The 14,348-nt window shown below is 39.2% G+C and overlaps 3 protein-coding genes across 4 annotated transcripts in view; 2 read left to right on the forward strand and 1 right to left on the reverse strand.

The window, feature by feature from the left end:
• rb1 (retinoblastoma 1) overlaps window positions 1-14,348 on the reverse strand; it is an 18,910-nt gene that overhangs the window by 1,325 nt on the left and 3,237 nt on the right. The window contains exons 9-26 of the mRNA XM_014006713.1: window positions 13,820-13,897; window positions 13,120-13,229; window positions 12,940-13,017; window positions 12,398-12,485; window positions 12,190-12,306; window positions 12,054-12,110; window positions 11,944-11,975; window positions 11,775-11,851; window positions 11,415-11,635; window positions 2,863-2,972; window positions 2,448-2,602; window positions 1,979-2,124; window positions 1,769-1,873; window positions 1,561-1,674; window positions 1,339-1,487; window positions 1,223-1,253; window positions 979-1,121; window positions 856-902 (exon numbers count right to left, since the gene is read on the reverse strand). Coding sequence (XP_013862167.1) covers window positions 856-902; window positions 979-1,121; window positions 1,223-1,253; window positions 1,339-1,487; window positions 1,561-1,674; window positions 1,769-1,873; window positions 1,979-2,124; window positions 2,448-2,602; window positions 2,863-2,972; window positions 11,415-11,635; window positions 11,775-11,851; window positions 11,944-11,975; window positions 12,054-12,110; window positions 12,190-12,306; window positions 12,398-12,485; window positions 12,940-13,017; window positions 13,120-13,229; window positions 13,820-13,897 — 1,858 coding nt within the window. The remainder of the gene's footprint in view (window positions 1-855; window positions 903-978; window positions 1,122-1,222; window positions 1,254-1,338; window positions 1,488-1,560; window positions 1,675-1,768; window positions 1,874-1,978; window positions 2,125-2,447; window positions 2,603-2,862; window positions 2,973-11,414; window positions 11,636-11,774; window positions 11,852-11,943; window positions 11,976-12,053; window positions 12,111-12,189; window positions 12,307-12,397; window positions 12,486-12,939; window positions 13,018-13,119; window positions 13,230-13,819; window positions 13,898-14,348) is intronic.
• On the forward strand, window positions 3,258-7,462 carry LOC106516386 (lysophosphatidic acid receptor 6). 2 transcript variants are annotated; one of them, XM_014006715.1, is made up of 3 exons: window positions 3,258-3,882; window positions 4,556-4,797; window positions 4,872-7,462. In XM_014006715.1, the coding sequence occupies exon 3, from the start codon at window positions 4,965-4,967 to the stop codon at window positions 6,030-6,032; it is 1,068 nt and encodes a 355-aa protein (XP_013862169.1). In that variant the 5' UTR covers window positions 3,258-3,882; window positions 4,556-4,797; window positions 4,872-4,964; the 3' UTR covers window positions 6,033-7,462. The 2 variants fall into 2 exon arrangements, with proteins under 2 accessions (XP_013862169.1, XP_013862168.1); XM_014006714.1 differs by having other exon boundaries at window positions 3,258-4,797.
• Window positions 8,248-10,149, forward strand: LOC106516387 (lysophosphatidic acid receptor 6). Its single transcript, XM_014006717.1, has one exon. It carries the CDS (start codon window positions 8,964-8,966, stop codon window positions 9,969-9,971), a length of 1,008 nt encoding a protein of 335 aa, XP_013862171.1. The 5' UTR covers window positions 8,248-8,963; the 3' UTR covers window positions 9,972-10,149.

Below are 14,348 nucleotides of genomic sequence, written 5' to 3' on the forward strand. Positions count from 1 at the left end.
GAGAGTATAACATAACATGATATAAAACTCAAAAAAGTTGATTTTACATGATATTGCCCCTTTAAATGATTTCTTGGTATTGTTCTTTCTTCAGGGTGGATTGATTATACGACATACAGCTTTAATGATTTTTAAAAACAAGAATTGGGAGCACAGTTTGAATTTATGATGGATTTTCACCAATCTGAACGGTCAAAAATACAGACAGGCTTAAATATCCTTAGCACAGAAAGTAAGTAAATTTGTATTTGGTAGATTATTTGTTGTAACAATGCTTCTTAGCAATAAATCTTATACCGTCACATTTGTAAGGAACATGCATTTGTGGGATAACYGAGTATGGGGGTTGCGCACTGAAAAAAATTTCCAAATCTTCTGTCAAACAGTTTATTTCGCTGTTGATATTTACACTTAGTTTGAGCTTCTGGTACCTTCAGRTGCTGCCAATCAAATGCCGGGCACAAGATTTATTGTTACAACAAATAAACAATCTACCAAACACAAATTTACTCACTAAGTTTCAACACAACTACAGTTTTTTTTGCATCTGTCAACAAGCTTCTGACATAAATCTAATTGGATGTTTAAGAACTCTCTTCAGCAGAACATGGTAGAACCTATTTAAACTGTAAAGAGCCTATTTTAACAGTATCAGTCACTCCACAAAGTGTTTGTCAAACAAATCATCAGCCATCAGAATAAAACCAGCTGCAGTCGATCATGATCACTAACAAGATGTTACAAAACAATTGTCAAGTTAGGACATTCTAAAACCGTCGGCACTAATTGTATTTTMTAAATTAACAGTATTTGTGCTAACGACAACTACAACTGTATGAAGCTGTTTCCACTTACTCATCTCTGTGAGCTTCTGTATCAGTGTAGAATCTCCTCCAGGTTTGCTGTCATTAGAAGAAAACAATCTTTATTAGCTAAAGTCATTCAGTCAAGCGGTAAACTACGTTATCTGTGACCAACCTGCCGTCGGCTTCATCCTGCCCATCCACGTCGAATCGGAGCCTCTTCAGAGGCTTCGGAGTCGGGCCGAAATCTAGAGTCCTCTTGTGGGCGCGCTCGCTGCTGTTGACCATCTGGTTGATCCTCTGGAAGCGATTGGCCAGCTGCAGGTCAGAGAGGAAACACATACAAAAAAATAATAATAATAATAATGAGAGCAGAAAATAAATCTCTGTCTATACGATGGTTTAAAATGAACACGTACCCCAAACGATTCACCGATGGAAACCAGCATCCTGCAAAGATAAAATGCAATAAGATGAAAAGATGTTTGTGGAAATTTAAAAAAAAAAAATCCTACAAAGAATTTGCGGGACGGACCGAGAGCGAGGCGTCATCATGCCCGGGGACATGCGCGAGCTCTTCATAGGAGAGATGTACACGTTGTTGCTTCCAGGGACACGCAGGGGGGAGTTGGGGAACTTGTAGGGGCTGCGAGGCAGTTGTGGGATGGGAGAGAGCGGCGGCGGCTAGAGGAAGAGCAGCAACCATGAGAAATTATATTTGGAAACATTACGGATCACACGTGTAAGAAAAGCTCACCCTGGTAGATGCGTACTGCAGGATGTTGGTTTTTAGTTTCTGCATGAACACTTGGTTGTAGAAGACAATGATGGAGTCATACTGGCCTTCTTTGATCAACACATGTTTAAATGTCTACAGGAAACAGAAGGATTCATAATCTAATCAATTATTCAGAATCTAACTTTAAAGTAAAGTTTATAATGTAAGTTTTAACCGGCTGCATTACCTCTTGGTTGGTGTTGGGCATGTTCTTATAAGCTGAAACAATGGACTTGAAACGCAAGTCGACACACTTCACTTTGCATATGGCGTACATGGCTGACATCATCAACTGCAAGAACAACAGGAGGCAATGAGACGGAAACAGAAAAGGGAAAACTGAAAAGAAAGAGAGCCACACTGAGCCAGGAAGAGAATGATCACAGTGTTGGGGTACCTGGTCAAGGTGATGGTCTCTCATCAGCTCGTACTCGTGCTGCAGTGTGTGCTGGAACAGAGTCCATATTATGGGCTCCAGCTCAGGGTGGGAGGACAGCAGGTAGGAGCAGAGGGACTTTAGCCTCGTATAGGCCAGACGGTACACTACACAAAACAAAAAGAGGAGGAAGAAACAAAGTTAGGCAGCAGCTTTCACATTCATCCACATCCCTTTGTATTCAAAGAGGAAGGTTGTAAAGTGAACGGTTCAGTAGAGAATATGACAGATGTCAGCTAAAAATAGAAAATGTGCTTTTTTCATATCCTGCATTTCCAGGTAGCAAAAAACTTCTTTTATATCTTTAACCTTAACACTTGTACATATCTGTGAAATTTAGTTCTCATTTCTGCTCAAATCAATGGGAAGTTGCAGTTATCAGTAGATCAAATCAATGAAATATGCTAAAAAAAATCATTGATCATCTTACATTTTTTACAGAAGAGGCTCAGAGAGTTGGATTTTGCCTGCCGTGGAGTTTGACTGACAACCTGGGAGGAGGGCTGGGGGGCGGGCTGAGAGGAGGGCRTGGCAGGAGACTCAGGAGGCAATACGCGCTGGCCTGGCCTCATCGGTGACAGATATCTACTCACACATCAGCAGAACGACTGGGATGAGTCAGTTATCAAGATTAACGAGTGAAACTTCCACTTCAGAAACAAAAAGACAAACACTGAGTTTCTAAGCGACTCAGCAGGACKCTCCTAGTGAGTCATGTTTTATTCCTCAATTATCGTTATTTTTATGATTCACACCATTTCACAACAGTTACAAAAAAATAATTTAGTGTCTAAGGTGGTCCTTTGGTTGCAGCATCAGGACAGAGGGACTGCAGGGGGACTTACAGGTCAGCAGCTGTGTGGCTGTGCTGCAGCGGCTGGCTGAAGCTGGCCGGGGCCTCCACCTGCTCTGCTGCTCCACTCTCCTGCTCCAGGAGCTCGAACAGCGGGGAGCCCTGCAGACACACAAACACCAGTGTTTATTTTCATGTTCATGGTTGAGAACTGCTACACACTGTCACTAATGTGTAACATTTATAAAGCTGGTCAAAAGTCTAAAAGCTTCAAATTGATGTTGTTTTTCTATGAAATTAATACTTACAGTGGTTGGGAAAGTGTATAAATGTTATTTTTTCTGATTATAAAATTAGACTTGGAAAAGTGTTTCTTCTGTTGGAATTTGTTTTTATTTTTTGTCATTTGTATTATTCTCTTTATGTTTAATCTTTAAAAAACATAATTTTCCTTATTTTGTGCACTCTGATGACATTTTAAAATCAGATGTTATGATCTGTTATTCAGTACTCAAGCAGACTTTTTACAAAATACAGTTTTACTTCTTGGATGGCTACTTTTTACTTTTACTTGAGTAAAAATATGTATAAGTAGTACTACTCCTACTTGAGTACAACTTTTGAGTCATTGTAAGGACAACAAAAGATTTGTTTTACCGTACATAATTCCAACAATGTCATGTCAGACTTTAGTTTTATTTCTAATCTAATATAATAAATTGGTCTGTCTACAGAGATCCAAGGTTTCACTCAGGTGAGGCTGCTGGGGTTTATTAGATATCATTTCTGTTTAAGCTAATGTAAAATTATATAGAGAACAAAGTACCACAAGCTTGATTTTGTCCATTGTTGTGTCGTAAACAAAATTGCATCGAATAAAGATTTTTTTTTTGATGAATCCTTCAAGTAACATTATATTAAAAAGAATGATCAAAAAGGTGAACAATTATATTTTTTGTAATACATCAGTTTTCTTTTTCTCTAAATCTTTAGCCAACTTTTAAACTCTTAATTTTTATCTACAGTACAACACAGTCCATGACCCATCAGCGTGATAGGGACAGGGTTACAGGTGAGGTTTACACACAAAACTTCCCCTACAAAAAACAAAACCTAACTGATACACCTTATCTACTGCCTGATAACACAGCTGTTCCTGAATTAATGTTGACACAATGACACTCCCGTCAGAGAGTTAAGAGGAAAACTTATAGACATGCTCGGCTGGTTTTAAGACCAGTTAAACAGAATTTAATCAACCGTTTAAAGTGGATGAAGATTAACATGCAAACTGAAGTAAGGAAGACAGATTTGTAGAAGGAAGAGTTTGTGTATGCAAGGRCAGTGGGGAATGGAGGGAGTTTGACGTTGGTGATTTATTGCTCTACAGTACAAAAAATAAAAGTCAGCTGCACGTACCAACATGTTACTAGTACGTTTTTTATGTCACGCTTGCTACAACCTGCTGACGCCACTGCTGTGTCATAAGTACACACTGTATTTCACATTTTAACAGTGTTTTGTGACCATATCAGATTTAAAGACTAAATTATTCAAGAGTTCTGCCTCCAACAGATTTRTGCTTAAATAGAAACAACAGTAGCTCTATTTGCGCTTAAAAAAACAAACATACTACATGAGTTATGACTCTTCATAAGCATCAGAGGTAAGACTTCAGCCCCGGTTCAGGCTCCACCCAGYGTTTCATCATTAATCAGAGTTCTGTGTGTGTTTCAAATGTGCAGGCAGCTGTGAGGTGTCCGATTTAAAGTAAAGGAGGAACAGCGTAACACACAATGTGCACCCRGGGCTTCGGCAGGAACACACAGGGGAACAACCAAAGGGGAAGAGAAACTGGAGTGACCACCGAGCTGAGGAGAACTACATGACACTTCTATCCAAGAGGGGAAACATTTYTTCTGTGAAGGACGACTGCAGAAAGCCAAAACCCAATCGACTGGACTCGGACTTCAGAAGCAAACAGAAGGTAATTTGTGTTCKTTTCTTTATAATCTTTAGAGATCAAAGAAAACCTGAGCAATAATCTCCACTTCATTCCAGGTAGCCATGCCTGACCCGATTGGTTAAACACACCCGCGTGAAGAATTTTTCAATGTTTCATGGAGGCTTCAGACTTTCCAGCCTGATCTAAAAATGAACAACAGCACTCAACACAACAGCTGCAACACGAATGATGACTTCAAGTACCCTCTATACAGCGTGGTCTTCAGCCTGGTGTTTGTGGTCGGACTTGTTTTCAATGCGGTGGCTGTGTATATTTTTGGCTGTACGCTGAAGATTCGGAACGAGACCACCACTTACATGATGAACCTCGCYGTCTCAGACTCCCTCTTCGTCCTCAGTCTGCCRTTTCGAATCGCCTATTTCATCCAACGGAACTGGGTTTTCGGAAGCGTGCTCTGCAAGATTTCCGTGGCGCTSTTCTACACCAACATGTACGGCAGCATCCTCTTCCTCAGCTGCATCAGCGTTGACCGATTCCTGGCCATTGTTCACCCGTTCCGGTCCAGCGGCATTCGGACGAAACGAAATGCCAAACTGGCCTGCCTTATGGTGTGGGTGATGGTTCTCTCTGGAAGTATACCCACAGGGTTCCTTCTGGACACCACCTCACCAAACAATACCAACACTTCCACAAATTACTGCTTTGAAAACTACTCAAAAAAACAGTGGAAGGCTGARCTGTCTAGGGTGGTGGTGTTTATTGAGACTGTGGGCTTCATTCTTCCGTTGTTGCTCAATGTTTTCTGCTCAGTCATGGTGCTACGGACCCTGAGGAAACCCCAAACCATCAGCCGTGGGGGGTGCCTCAACAAGACAAAGATCTTGAGGATGATCATCGTACATCTGTTCATCTTCTGCTTTTGCTTCATTCCATACAACCTTAATCTCGTTTTCTATGCCCTGGTGCGCTCCAACGTCCTGACGGAATGCTATGTAGAACAAGTGGTCAGAACTATCTACCCCATTGCTCTCTGCATAGCAGTAACAAACTGCTGCTTTGATCCCGTCATTTACTACTTCACTTCAGAAACAATCCAAAGTTCTATCAAACGAAAAACTACAGTATGGTACAACGGAACCAACAAACTATTTGACAGACTATACACAGACAGCACACAAAGCAGCCCGAAAACAAAGGAAAAAAGTCTTACGCTGAAGGGCACAAGAGCCCAAATGTATGACGAGTCCGAAATTTGATCAGATTTCTCTTGTGTAACTTGACTGGCAAAACTTGACTTGTATAAAAGACCTGAGCTGGAGGAAGAGTGGCTTTGAAAGTCACTCCAACCTACGAGACACCAGAGACTTTGAACTGGAAATAAAGACACCGATCCTTACAAAGTCAATAAAAGAATGAAAATAAGCGTGTTGCAATGTGAAACCCTCGATCAAGGAAGCAATGTACACACCTTGAGAACTCTTCACTTAGTTAAGGAATGGCAGCAAGTGCTGATACAAACGTTTAACTTTTGCACAAATTATATTGTGACTTGTTTTATAAACCTTTAAGGTGTAATATATGATGATTTTTTAGTCAAGACATTTGTGGGCTTCAAAGAGCAACATAATGGTGTGACAGATTTTATGTCCATACTGGCAGTGAAAAAAAAGTGWCACTTTTATTTTTAGAGTTTCAGAATAAGTGACTTCCTGAATGGCTAAATAAAGTGATTTGAAAAGATAGATACAATTAGTTTCTCTCGCTGAGTGCAACTTATCTGGACTGAAAATGCTAACCATGCAGATACAAGAACAGTGTTGTTTTTCATGCAGGTTTCTTTTAAAATTCACATTTAAAGGTGTGGTCATAGGATAGAAGAACAGCACAAACACTGCCTAGAGACTAACAGTTTGTACAGAAAGCTGATGTACAGAGAGCTTGATGTACAGAAAGCTGTACACCAAGTCAGGCTGTCACATGTGAAATAGAAAACAGTGGAATCTGAATCCATCAWGTATTTGTTGTGAAAAAACTGCACTACAAAACAGAGCATTACTGCATTCCTGTTCAGAGGCTTGGCCTAAGGGTCCAGACTAACAAGAGCAGACTCATCACCTTCACTGACGAAGATACCTCAGCATGCAAGCAACAACACGCTTCCTGAGAAAAGAACACTTTTACAAAACACAGCGAGGAGCGAGATGCAGATGTGACCCAAGTAACAYAAAATAATAGTTTACCTAGTGAAAGGCATTCTCACTGGACTGCAACTGTTGGACAGTGACTCAAAACTGTTGCAGTTTCAATCAACTCTGAGTATTTGCTACTAGCAACCACTTTTTGCATTTTACACAGTGAGGTTATAAAATTAAGGAGGTTTTTTTGTGTACACAGTTTGTTCACTGTAAGGTTGTGCACGTTGGCAGCTGCTCACGTGTTTATGATTAAACCTACTGGAAAGWGAAGAGAGGCTGACTGGAATCAGTTTTTAATAATTATTTGCCATCGAAGTGGTTCTTAGATTTAGATGAAGAGAATCTTCAACAACTAGATACCAGCATTCACAGCCTAATGAGAAAAGCCCTATTGAAAGTTGTGAGAAAATAAGCTACTAATATCATACTGTATCTACATACATTATCTTTGAAAAATACAAACTACATTTTGTATGCAAAAAAAAAAAAAACATTTAGAACAGAATTGCAACTTGTGCTCATGTAGCAAATAGGCTTGTTAGATACAATAAAAATATTTTATAGAGAATAAGCTTTGGCCTTTATTTCTGACTGGTTCAAAACGTGTTTAATGTTCTCATATTAGACCTAAAAAAAGAATAAAAGGAGCCCTTGTCTAGCAAGATATACTGCAGAGCTGTAAAACTGCAGCGCCTTCTGTAGGTTAATTATTGCTACTCCTGTATCAGCGTGATGGTAAATATAGTTAATGATCAACTCCAAATCACTTGAAGCTGTAATATTAACTCCCTACATTAAGCTAATCAGGTAATATAAACTTTACTAAAAGAGTAACTAAAACTGAGTTCATATGGAAGTCTAGTCCCTCAGAAAACCTGGGGACTAGAATGTTTGAAACGCTCTGATGATCAATAAATAAATAAATAAATAAATTGAACTATAGGTAGCAATAAACTATCATTATGTAATGATGGAAGGACGGGGTAGAGCAGAAGAAAGAGGAAGAGAGAAAGAGATTCYGATATGTGGAGAAACGTCTCAATCTCCGATCAGTTGCAGCAAGATGCTTAACACCAGCTGATGGGGAGAAATGATCCCAGGACCAATCCTGACACTGGTGAGTTATCAAGTTTTATCTGTTTCAATGTACTTCAGAGCTGCAGTAACTGTGCCTAAAAATGGATGAAGAACTAACTTGAGTTGGCAAAAAATTTAAATGAATATTTTTTAAAATCAGTGAAACAATTACAAATTTATGAAATAAATATTAATGTACAATCTAAAGAGACAAAACTGACAAACTTTGCTAATCTTGCTTAAATGTTTTAAATTAAACAGTCRGATGCTGAATATTTATTGCACAATGGAAGTTTTTCATAAATTACTTCTGTTATCGTTAACATTGCCACTGTATATTTTAATGTAATTTAGAGTCATTTTATAGATTTAAAAAAGAGCAAGTGTGGCACTGATTCAGGACAATGGTCACCTTTTTGCCAAGAAAAGGTGGAGCTGATTTATGGACCAAACAGTAGAACTGTTATTATAACTAACAGCAAACATTAATGAGGGAGCTTACAGGAAAAACATGTAATCTTGTTTAAAAGCATGTAATCTTGTTTAAAAGATGTTTAACTACATATTTGCTTACCACGTTTCTAATTAAAAAAAATATCTGATCTCAACCAAGGAGGATTTTACGACTTATTTAATGTGTATTTACTACAGGTGCTGCTTTTATTCACGCTGATTGTAATAAAATCAAATGTTGACTTGTTTTATGACAGAAAGTTGTGCTTAAATGTTAACTGGCAGAAAACATCTGTGTCAGTTACAGCTAGTAAATATACATTTCATAAAAATGTCACCTTTTAATCAGTTTTATATGGCCACAGGTTTTCTGGTTCCATCCAGAATATGTCCCTTCCATCGATGAATGATCACTACCACCAACCAGATCTGCTCTGGACGTGAGTGCACCACAGTGATTTAATGTACCCAAGGTTGAAACCTGTTTGGAACATGGAGCTGTGGAATAACACAGACCTGACAGGAAAGTCGGGCTCATTTATCTCTAACTGCACCGTGGACACCAGCTACCGCTTCACCTTCTACCAAGTGTCTTACAGCATCATCTTCCTGCTGGGACTGGCCACCAACGGCCTGGCTCTACACAGACTCTGCTCATCATCCTGCACCATGAACAGCACAGCTATTTACATGCTCAGTCTGTCCTCAGCCGACTTGGTTTTTGTCATCTCTCTACCCATGAGGATCTACTACTACCACCAAAGAGCTGCAATTTGGCCTTCCAAGACGGGCGACTGGACCCCGGGAGCAGCGTTCTGCCAGATCACCTTCATGCTCAAGTACATCAGTTTGTACGGAGGCATCTTCTTCCTGGTGTGCATCGCTGTGGATCGCTACCTGGCTGTGGTGCACCCTCTGGCGCCGACGCTCCGCAGGCTGCGAGCTGCGCAGGTGGTAAGCGGGGGGATCTGGTGCTTGGTGCTGGGGCTCAGCGTGAGCCTGCCTTTGCTACGTTTGGCTGCGTCTCGTCAAAACCAGCCCTGCATGCTGGACCCGACCTCGAGGCGCCACCGAGCCTTCATCCTGGCAGCGCTGGCTTTAGTTCTGGGCTCCTTTCTGCTGCCTACTTTATTGCTCCTCTACAGTTACTGCAAAGTCCTGAGCGTGCTTCGCCACACCCGACAACGCTGCCGCGGCCACCGGCGAAAACAAACCCTCCGAGTCATTTACTGGGTGCTGGGCGTCTACCTGCTTTGCTTCTTGCCCTATCACATCAACCTGTTGGGATACACCCTCACACACATGAAACTGCTGCCCCACTGCGGCCTGGCAAAGCTGACAAAGACCGTGCACCCCGTGGTGATGTCACTCGCCAGTTTCAACTGCTGCCTCAATCCACTCATCTACTATTTCTCCAGCAGCCTGGTGCACAGAGAAGCTCCCAGAGGGGGGATCAGTCACAGGTACTAAAAATCATTTCCCTCTATTACTGGAAAAATATATTTTTATTCAAAACTGAAGCCTCGTGCAAAAAGAATCTGAACTTTTTTGATGTAACTAAATTATCCATGTTTTTCCTTTTTTTTAAATCTGAGATCTTATTGAGTTCATGTGTGATCTTTTTGAGCATAAAGAAGTTAAAAAAGTTGTGTATTCTGTTCGTTCTTCAGCATAATTAGAGTCTACAGTGGAGCTCATTAATGCGAGTTGTGCGAAATATATAACAGAAAATAGAAAAATGWCTGAAAACAATTTCCCCCACTCTTATTCAAATCTGGAAAACACCAAAACGCAAATATAATTTGTTTCAAGCTTTACCTTCAAGCTTATGTGAACTTATAACAAAAATAAACAGGTTATTTTTAAGTTTTATGAGAATATGAGGCGCTTAAGTTAAAATTTATTACAACACCTAAATAAAAAGGGAAGATAGYGGTGTTATGTATATATACACTCAGCTGAATATGTCTATATACTGAGAACTAAAGATAGCATAAAGGGAATATTAAAAATAGCTCAGCTRTTCACAAAAATGTCCTTTAAAGTGATCATATTTATCTGTTTTTCTAGAATATCAATAGAATTGAGCAACGCAACGTATGTAACCACACATAGCTTTAGTTAGATGTCTAAATGATGGACCCAACAAGAAGTAGCAAAAGATTCTGGATAAACAAATAAACTTCATTGTAAGTGTTTCATTAATGTGACTGTGATGTCAAATTTTTGTAATACTGTATATATGAATGCATTTTCAGAAAGAGGACATTGATAAAATAGTGCAAAAGAAATTTCATGTTGCTGAGATGAACAGTTGTTGAGATATTTGCCTGTGAAGTAACAGGAAGTGATGTCAAAGATGAATGTCTGAATGTGAACWGAGYGTTGCTACAACAGCCCAGACTGTAGAGAAGAATCYGATGTTTCTTTAGATTATTTTGAATAACTTTCAGAGAGATGAAKAAGAGTCAGAGTTCAAATAATATTGTTTCAATAAACAAARACCAGAGAGTTTTCTTTGTTAAAGAGTTYCCCTTTGCTGTCACTTCCTGTTTCACTTTGGCTGAGTCAAGTTCAAAAGAAAATATCCCAGTTATGGGACAAAATGGGTTAAATTGTGTGTATTATTCCAACTTTCCTAAATATAAAGATGTTTTCTTTGACTTTTTGTATTTGAAGAATATGCATGTCACAGACACTTTAATCTAATACAGAATTTAATGTACTGCTAGATGCAGAACATCTTATTTTTAACGTTTGGACTTTTGTGTTATGCTAAGACGTGCTGTCCTTTTATTTGTATCCACTGTGTTCAGTCAAAACAATCGTTTATATGTTTGTGGGTTAGCACATTAAATTATRAAGAAAAATGTTTGCTTCTTATTAAACCAGTGTGAAGGAGAGAACACTGACCGTCTTCCAAGCAATCCTCTCCATGATGAGGTTCTCGCAGGTCTCCAGGTGTTTGATGATGTCTTTGCTCAGCGAGGGTTCAGCCTTGATGAAGCTCTCGATCACTTTGTAGAAGTCGAAGGCGGCCAGGCCGAAGACGTTCAGAATCCAGGGGAAACACACGTCTGTTCCGGCATAGTCGCTCCCTCCGTTGCTGTAACCTCCATTTTTAAAGCTGCTCTCTAATGTAGCACAAACAAAAGTAATAACAATGACAAAACATATTTTCGTAGCACATTTTCATCAACAATAAGAGTAAATAAGAACAACGCAGGGCTGTGAGAAACTATGAAGTTATTTGCTTTGGATAACAAGAAGCACCTTCATATGTTGCCATCACAACTTCCAAGGCACACGCCAGCAGTGATGTGTGGAAAGTGGAGTCATTGAGGAGTTTACTGAAAAGTGAATCAAAACACTTGGTTCAGGAACAATTGTTTACATAAGTATCAAAACGCTGAGACAACAACACAACAAAGACTGCACATACCTAAAATTTTGTACGGACAGCCGCTTCTCTTCCTAGAAAACATATAAAAAAGCTAGCATAAACACCCCGAACAATTCATTTGCCCTTCTGACTTAATGCAACAGCTTTACCGAATTCAGCATCGCCTCCATGACTTTATAATAAAGTCTCACACCAAGAGCAAATCTCTGAAGATAAAATTAAATTTGGTTACATTCAGGARTGAAATATGTGGATTTTTGTTTGWCCTCGAGTCGTCGATCATACCTGTCGACCATAAGCCACACAGCTTGGCCCAACGGCCTCGCCAAACTTCTGACTGAACACCTGTCCCAGCATCTCCACACGCTTCTGCACGGCCTGCGTCGGGTCCACTGTGCAGTTCTGACCACATGGGAGAAAAATAAATAAAWAAAATTCAAGCTGTGAGCTTAGACGACACTTTTAGTTGTTGRTAATGATTCAAGAGGCTCACTTTGAAATACGTGGCCAGGTTAGTAGAAGGCTGGTCCCCGCTGGACGGGAGCTCTCCCCTCAGCTGCTGAATGGACGTCATGGCAGATCTGAAACGCAAATAGAAAACTATAAAGTGACGACGAAAGGAATTGCGACATTTAACTCTGAAGAAACAACACAGTGTGAAAAAATAMATCAAAACACAAGAAACGTTTGGAGCTTCTAGATCATTTCACATATTTTATGGTAGAAACAGATTTTTCCTATTAGTGTGCAGATTTTTAAAAATCGGTGCAGCTGATGGTCTATGTGCAACACAAATTCACTTGCATTTTTTTTTCATTTAACAAAAAATCATTGCTTAACTTAAAAATGAGTGGATTGATGATTTTTTAAAAGTGTCRAATTCGTTAAAATATCTTTAATTACAGGATTATTAAACTTATTATGACATCAGCTAAAACATCTCAGGTAGACACTGAAAATATTAAAATACGTAACTTAATATCACTTTATGACTTTKTTTTAGACAAGAAGAAGTGCTGAGAACAAGCTGCTCACCTGATTGGAGTCTGAGGAGGAATTAACACCTCCTCCTCATCATTCCGATTCTTTGTTGGCGTTTGCTCCACTTGTATCCTGAAATACAAATAATGATACACAGTTATCCTTATGCTCTCTTACTTAAAAATAAAATAAAAATCAGSAGCAAGCAGTCAGGAAGTAATAAAGAGAGATTACGTCTCAGCTTTCGAAGYGAGAACGGTCTCATCTCCATCAAAAAACAAGCGTCCATCAACCTCTCTGCTCCTCAGGTAGTGTTCTTCGTACTGCTGGTCCACATCAGTCAACTGGGATCAGAACCACAGCACAGATGGTGTTTAAACCTGTCTGCTCACTCTGCAACAACACTGACTGACTGAGCTCCACTTTTACAGATCAAACCGTTTGAAATATTGTTGTCAACTAAAATAAAAACGATGAAATCCACAGCTTGTTGCAYTTGTACAGACAGAAAATGATTCCTTTTATTAATACAACTGTAACTTGATAAGAATAAAATATATTTCTAGAACAAATTAAAGCTATGAACTCTTAACAGAAATTATAAATCTGAGCAACATAATTAGAATGAGTTTAATGTTCTTTAATTTATCTAAGCTGCTTTACAGACAAACATTATTCACAYGTAAAACACCATCTGTTCATTACTGGGGCAATGCAACAGTAAAATAAATATGTGCAGTTGTCTCTGTGTTTTCATATCTGCATCAGCCAATAAACCCCCCCGTCTGAGTACACAGCTTTCTGACACCGAGTGTGTGAACAAACAGGCAGCAGCAGGACGGTGAACAGCCAACATCTGTCAGACATGTTCAACAGAGAGCCGGGAGGGATAACTGATGGAAACTGTAACAATCAAAGCGCCCTGACAACCTACCTGAGGAAGGTCTGAGGATCTGGAGAGGTCCAGAGAGTCCAGAAAGGCCAAGAAGCTGGTCTGGTAAACGTTCTTTACCTGGAGTAGACAAAGCGTCTCAAAAGCGTTATTCTATGGAGGACCGAATCTGACAWAATTAAAATTAAAACTAGAAATGTAAAAATGGCTGAATAAATAACTGCACGAATGAATTTAAAGGAGAACTTTACTTCATGTTTATAATTTATTTGACCCTCATGTTTTTTTTCAATTTGCTACATTTTAGCACATAATTTAAACTTTAATGTTAGTTTTTCCTTTTACTTGAACATGAATTTGTGTCTCTTGAATGCTTAAATTGAATTATTTTTATAATTTTGTCCAACAAGTCTTTTTATTATTTTGCTTGTGTTGCTGTAGTTTAGCTTCAAGTTGAGTTAAAAATAAATGTACATGTAATGTTTTCCTCCTTGCCTTTGTTTTAAACTAAACTTTAAGCTAAACTGCAACAGCACAAGCATGCAACACATAGAAATAAAAAGACTTGTTG

The sequence above is a fragment of the Austrofundulus limnaeus genome, unplaced genomic scaffold, assembly GCF_001266775.1.
Source record: "Austrofundulus limnaeus strain Quisiro unplaced genomic scaffold, Austrofundulus_limnaeus-1.0 Scaffold37, whole genome shotgun sequence".
NCBI classification, from domain to species: domain Eukaryota; kingdom Metazoa; phylum Chordata; class Actinopteri; order Cyprinodontiformes; family Rivulidae; genus Austrofundulus; species Austrofundulus limnaeus.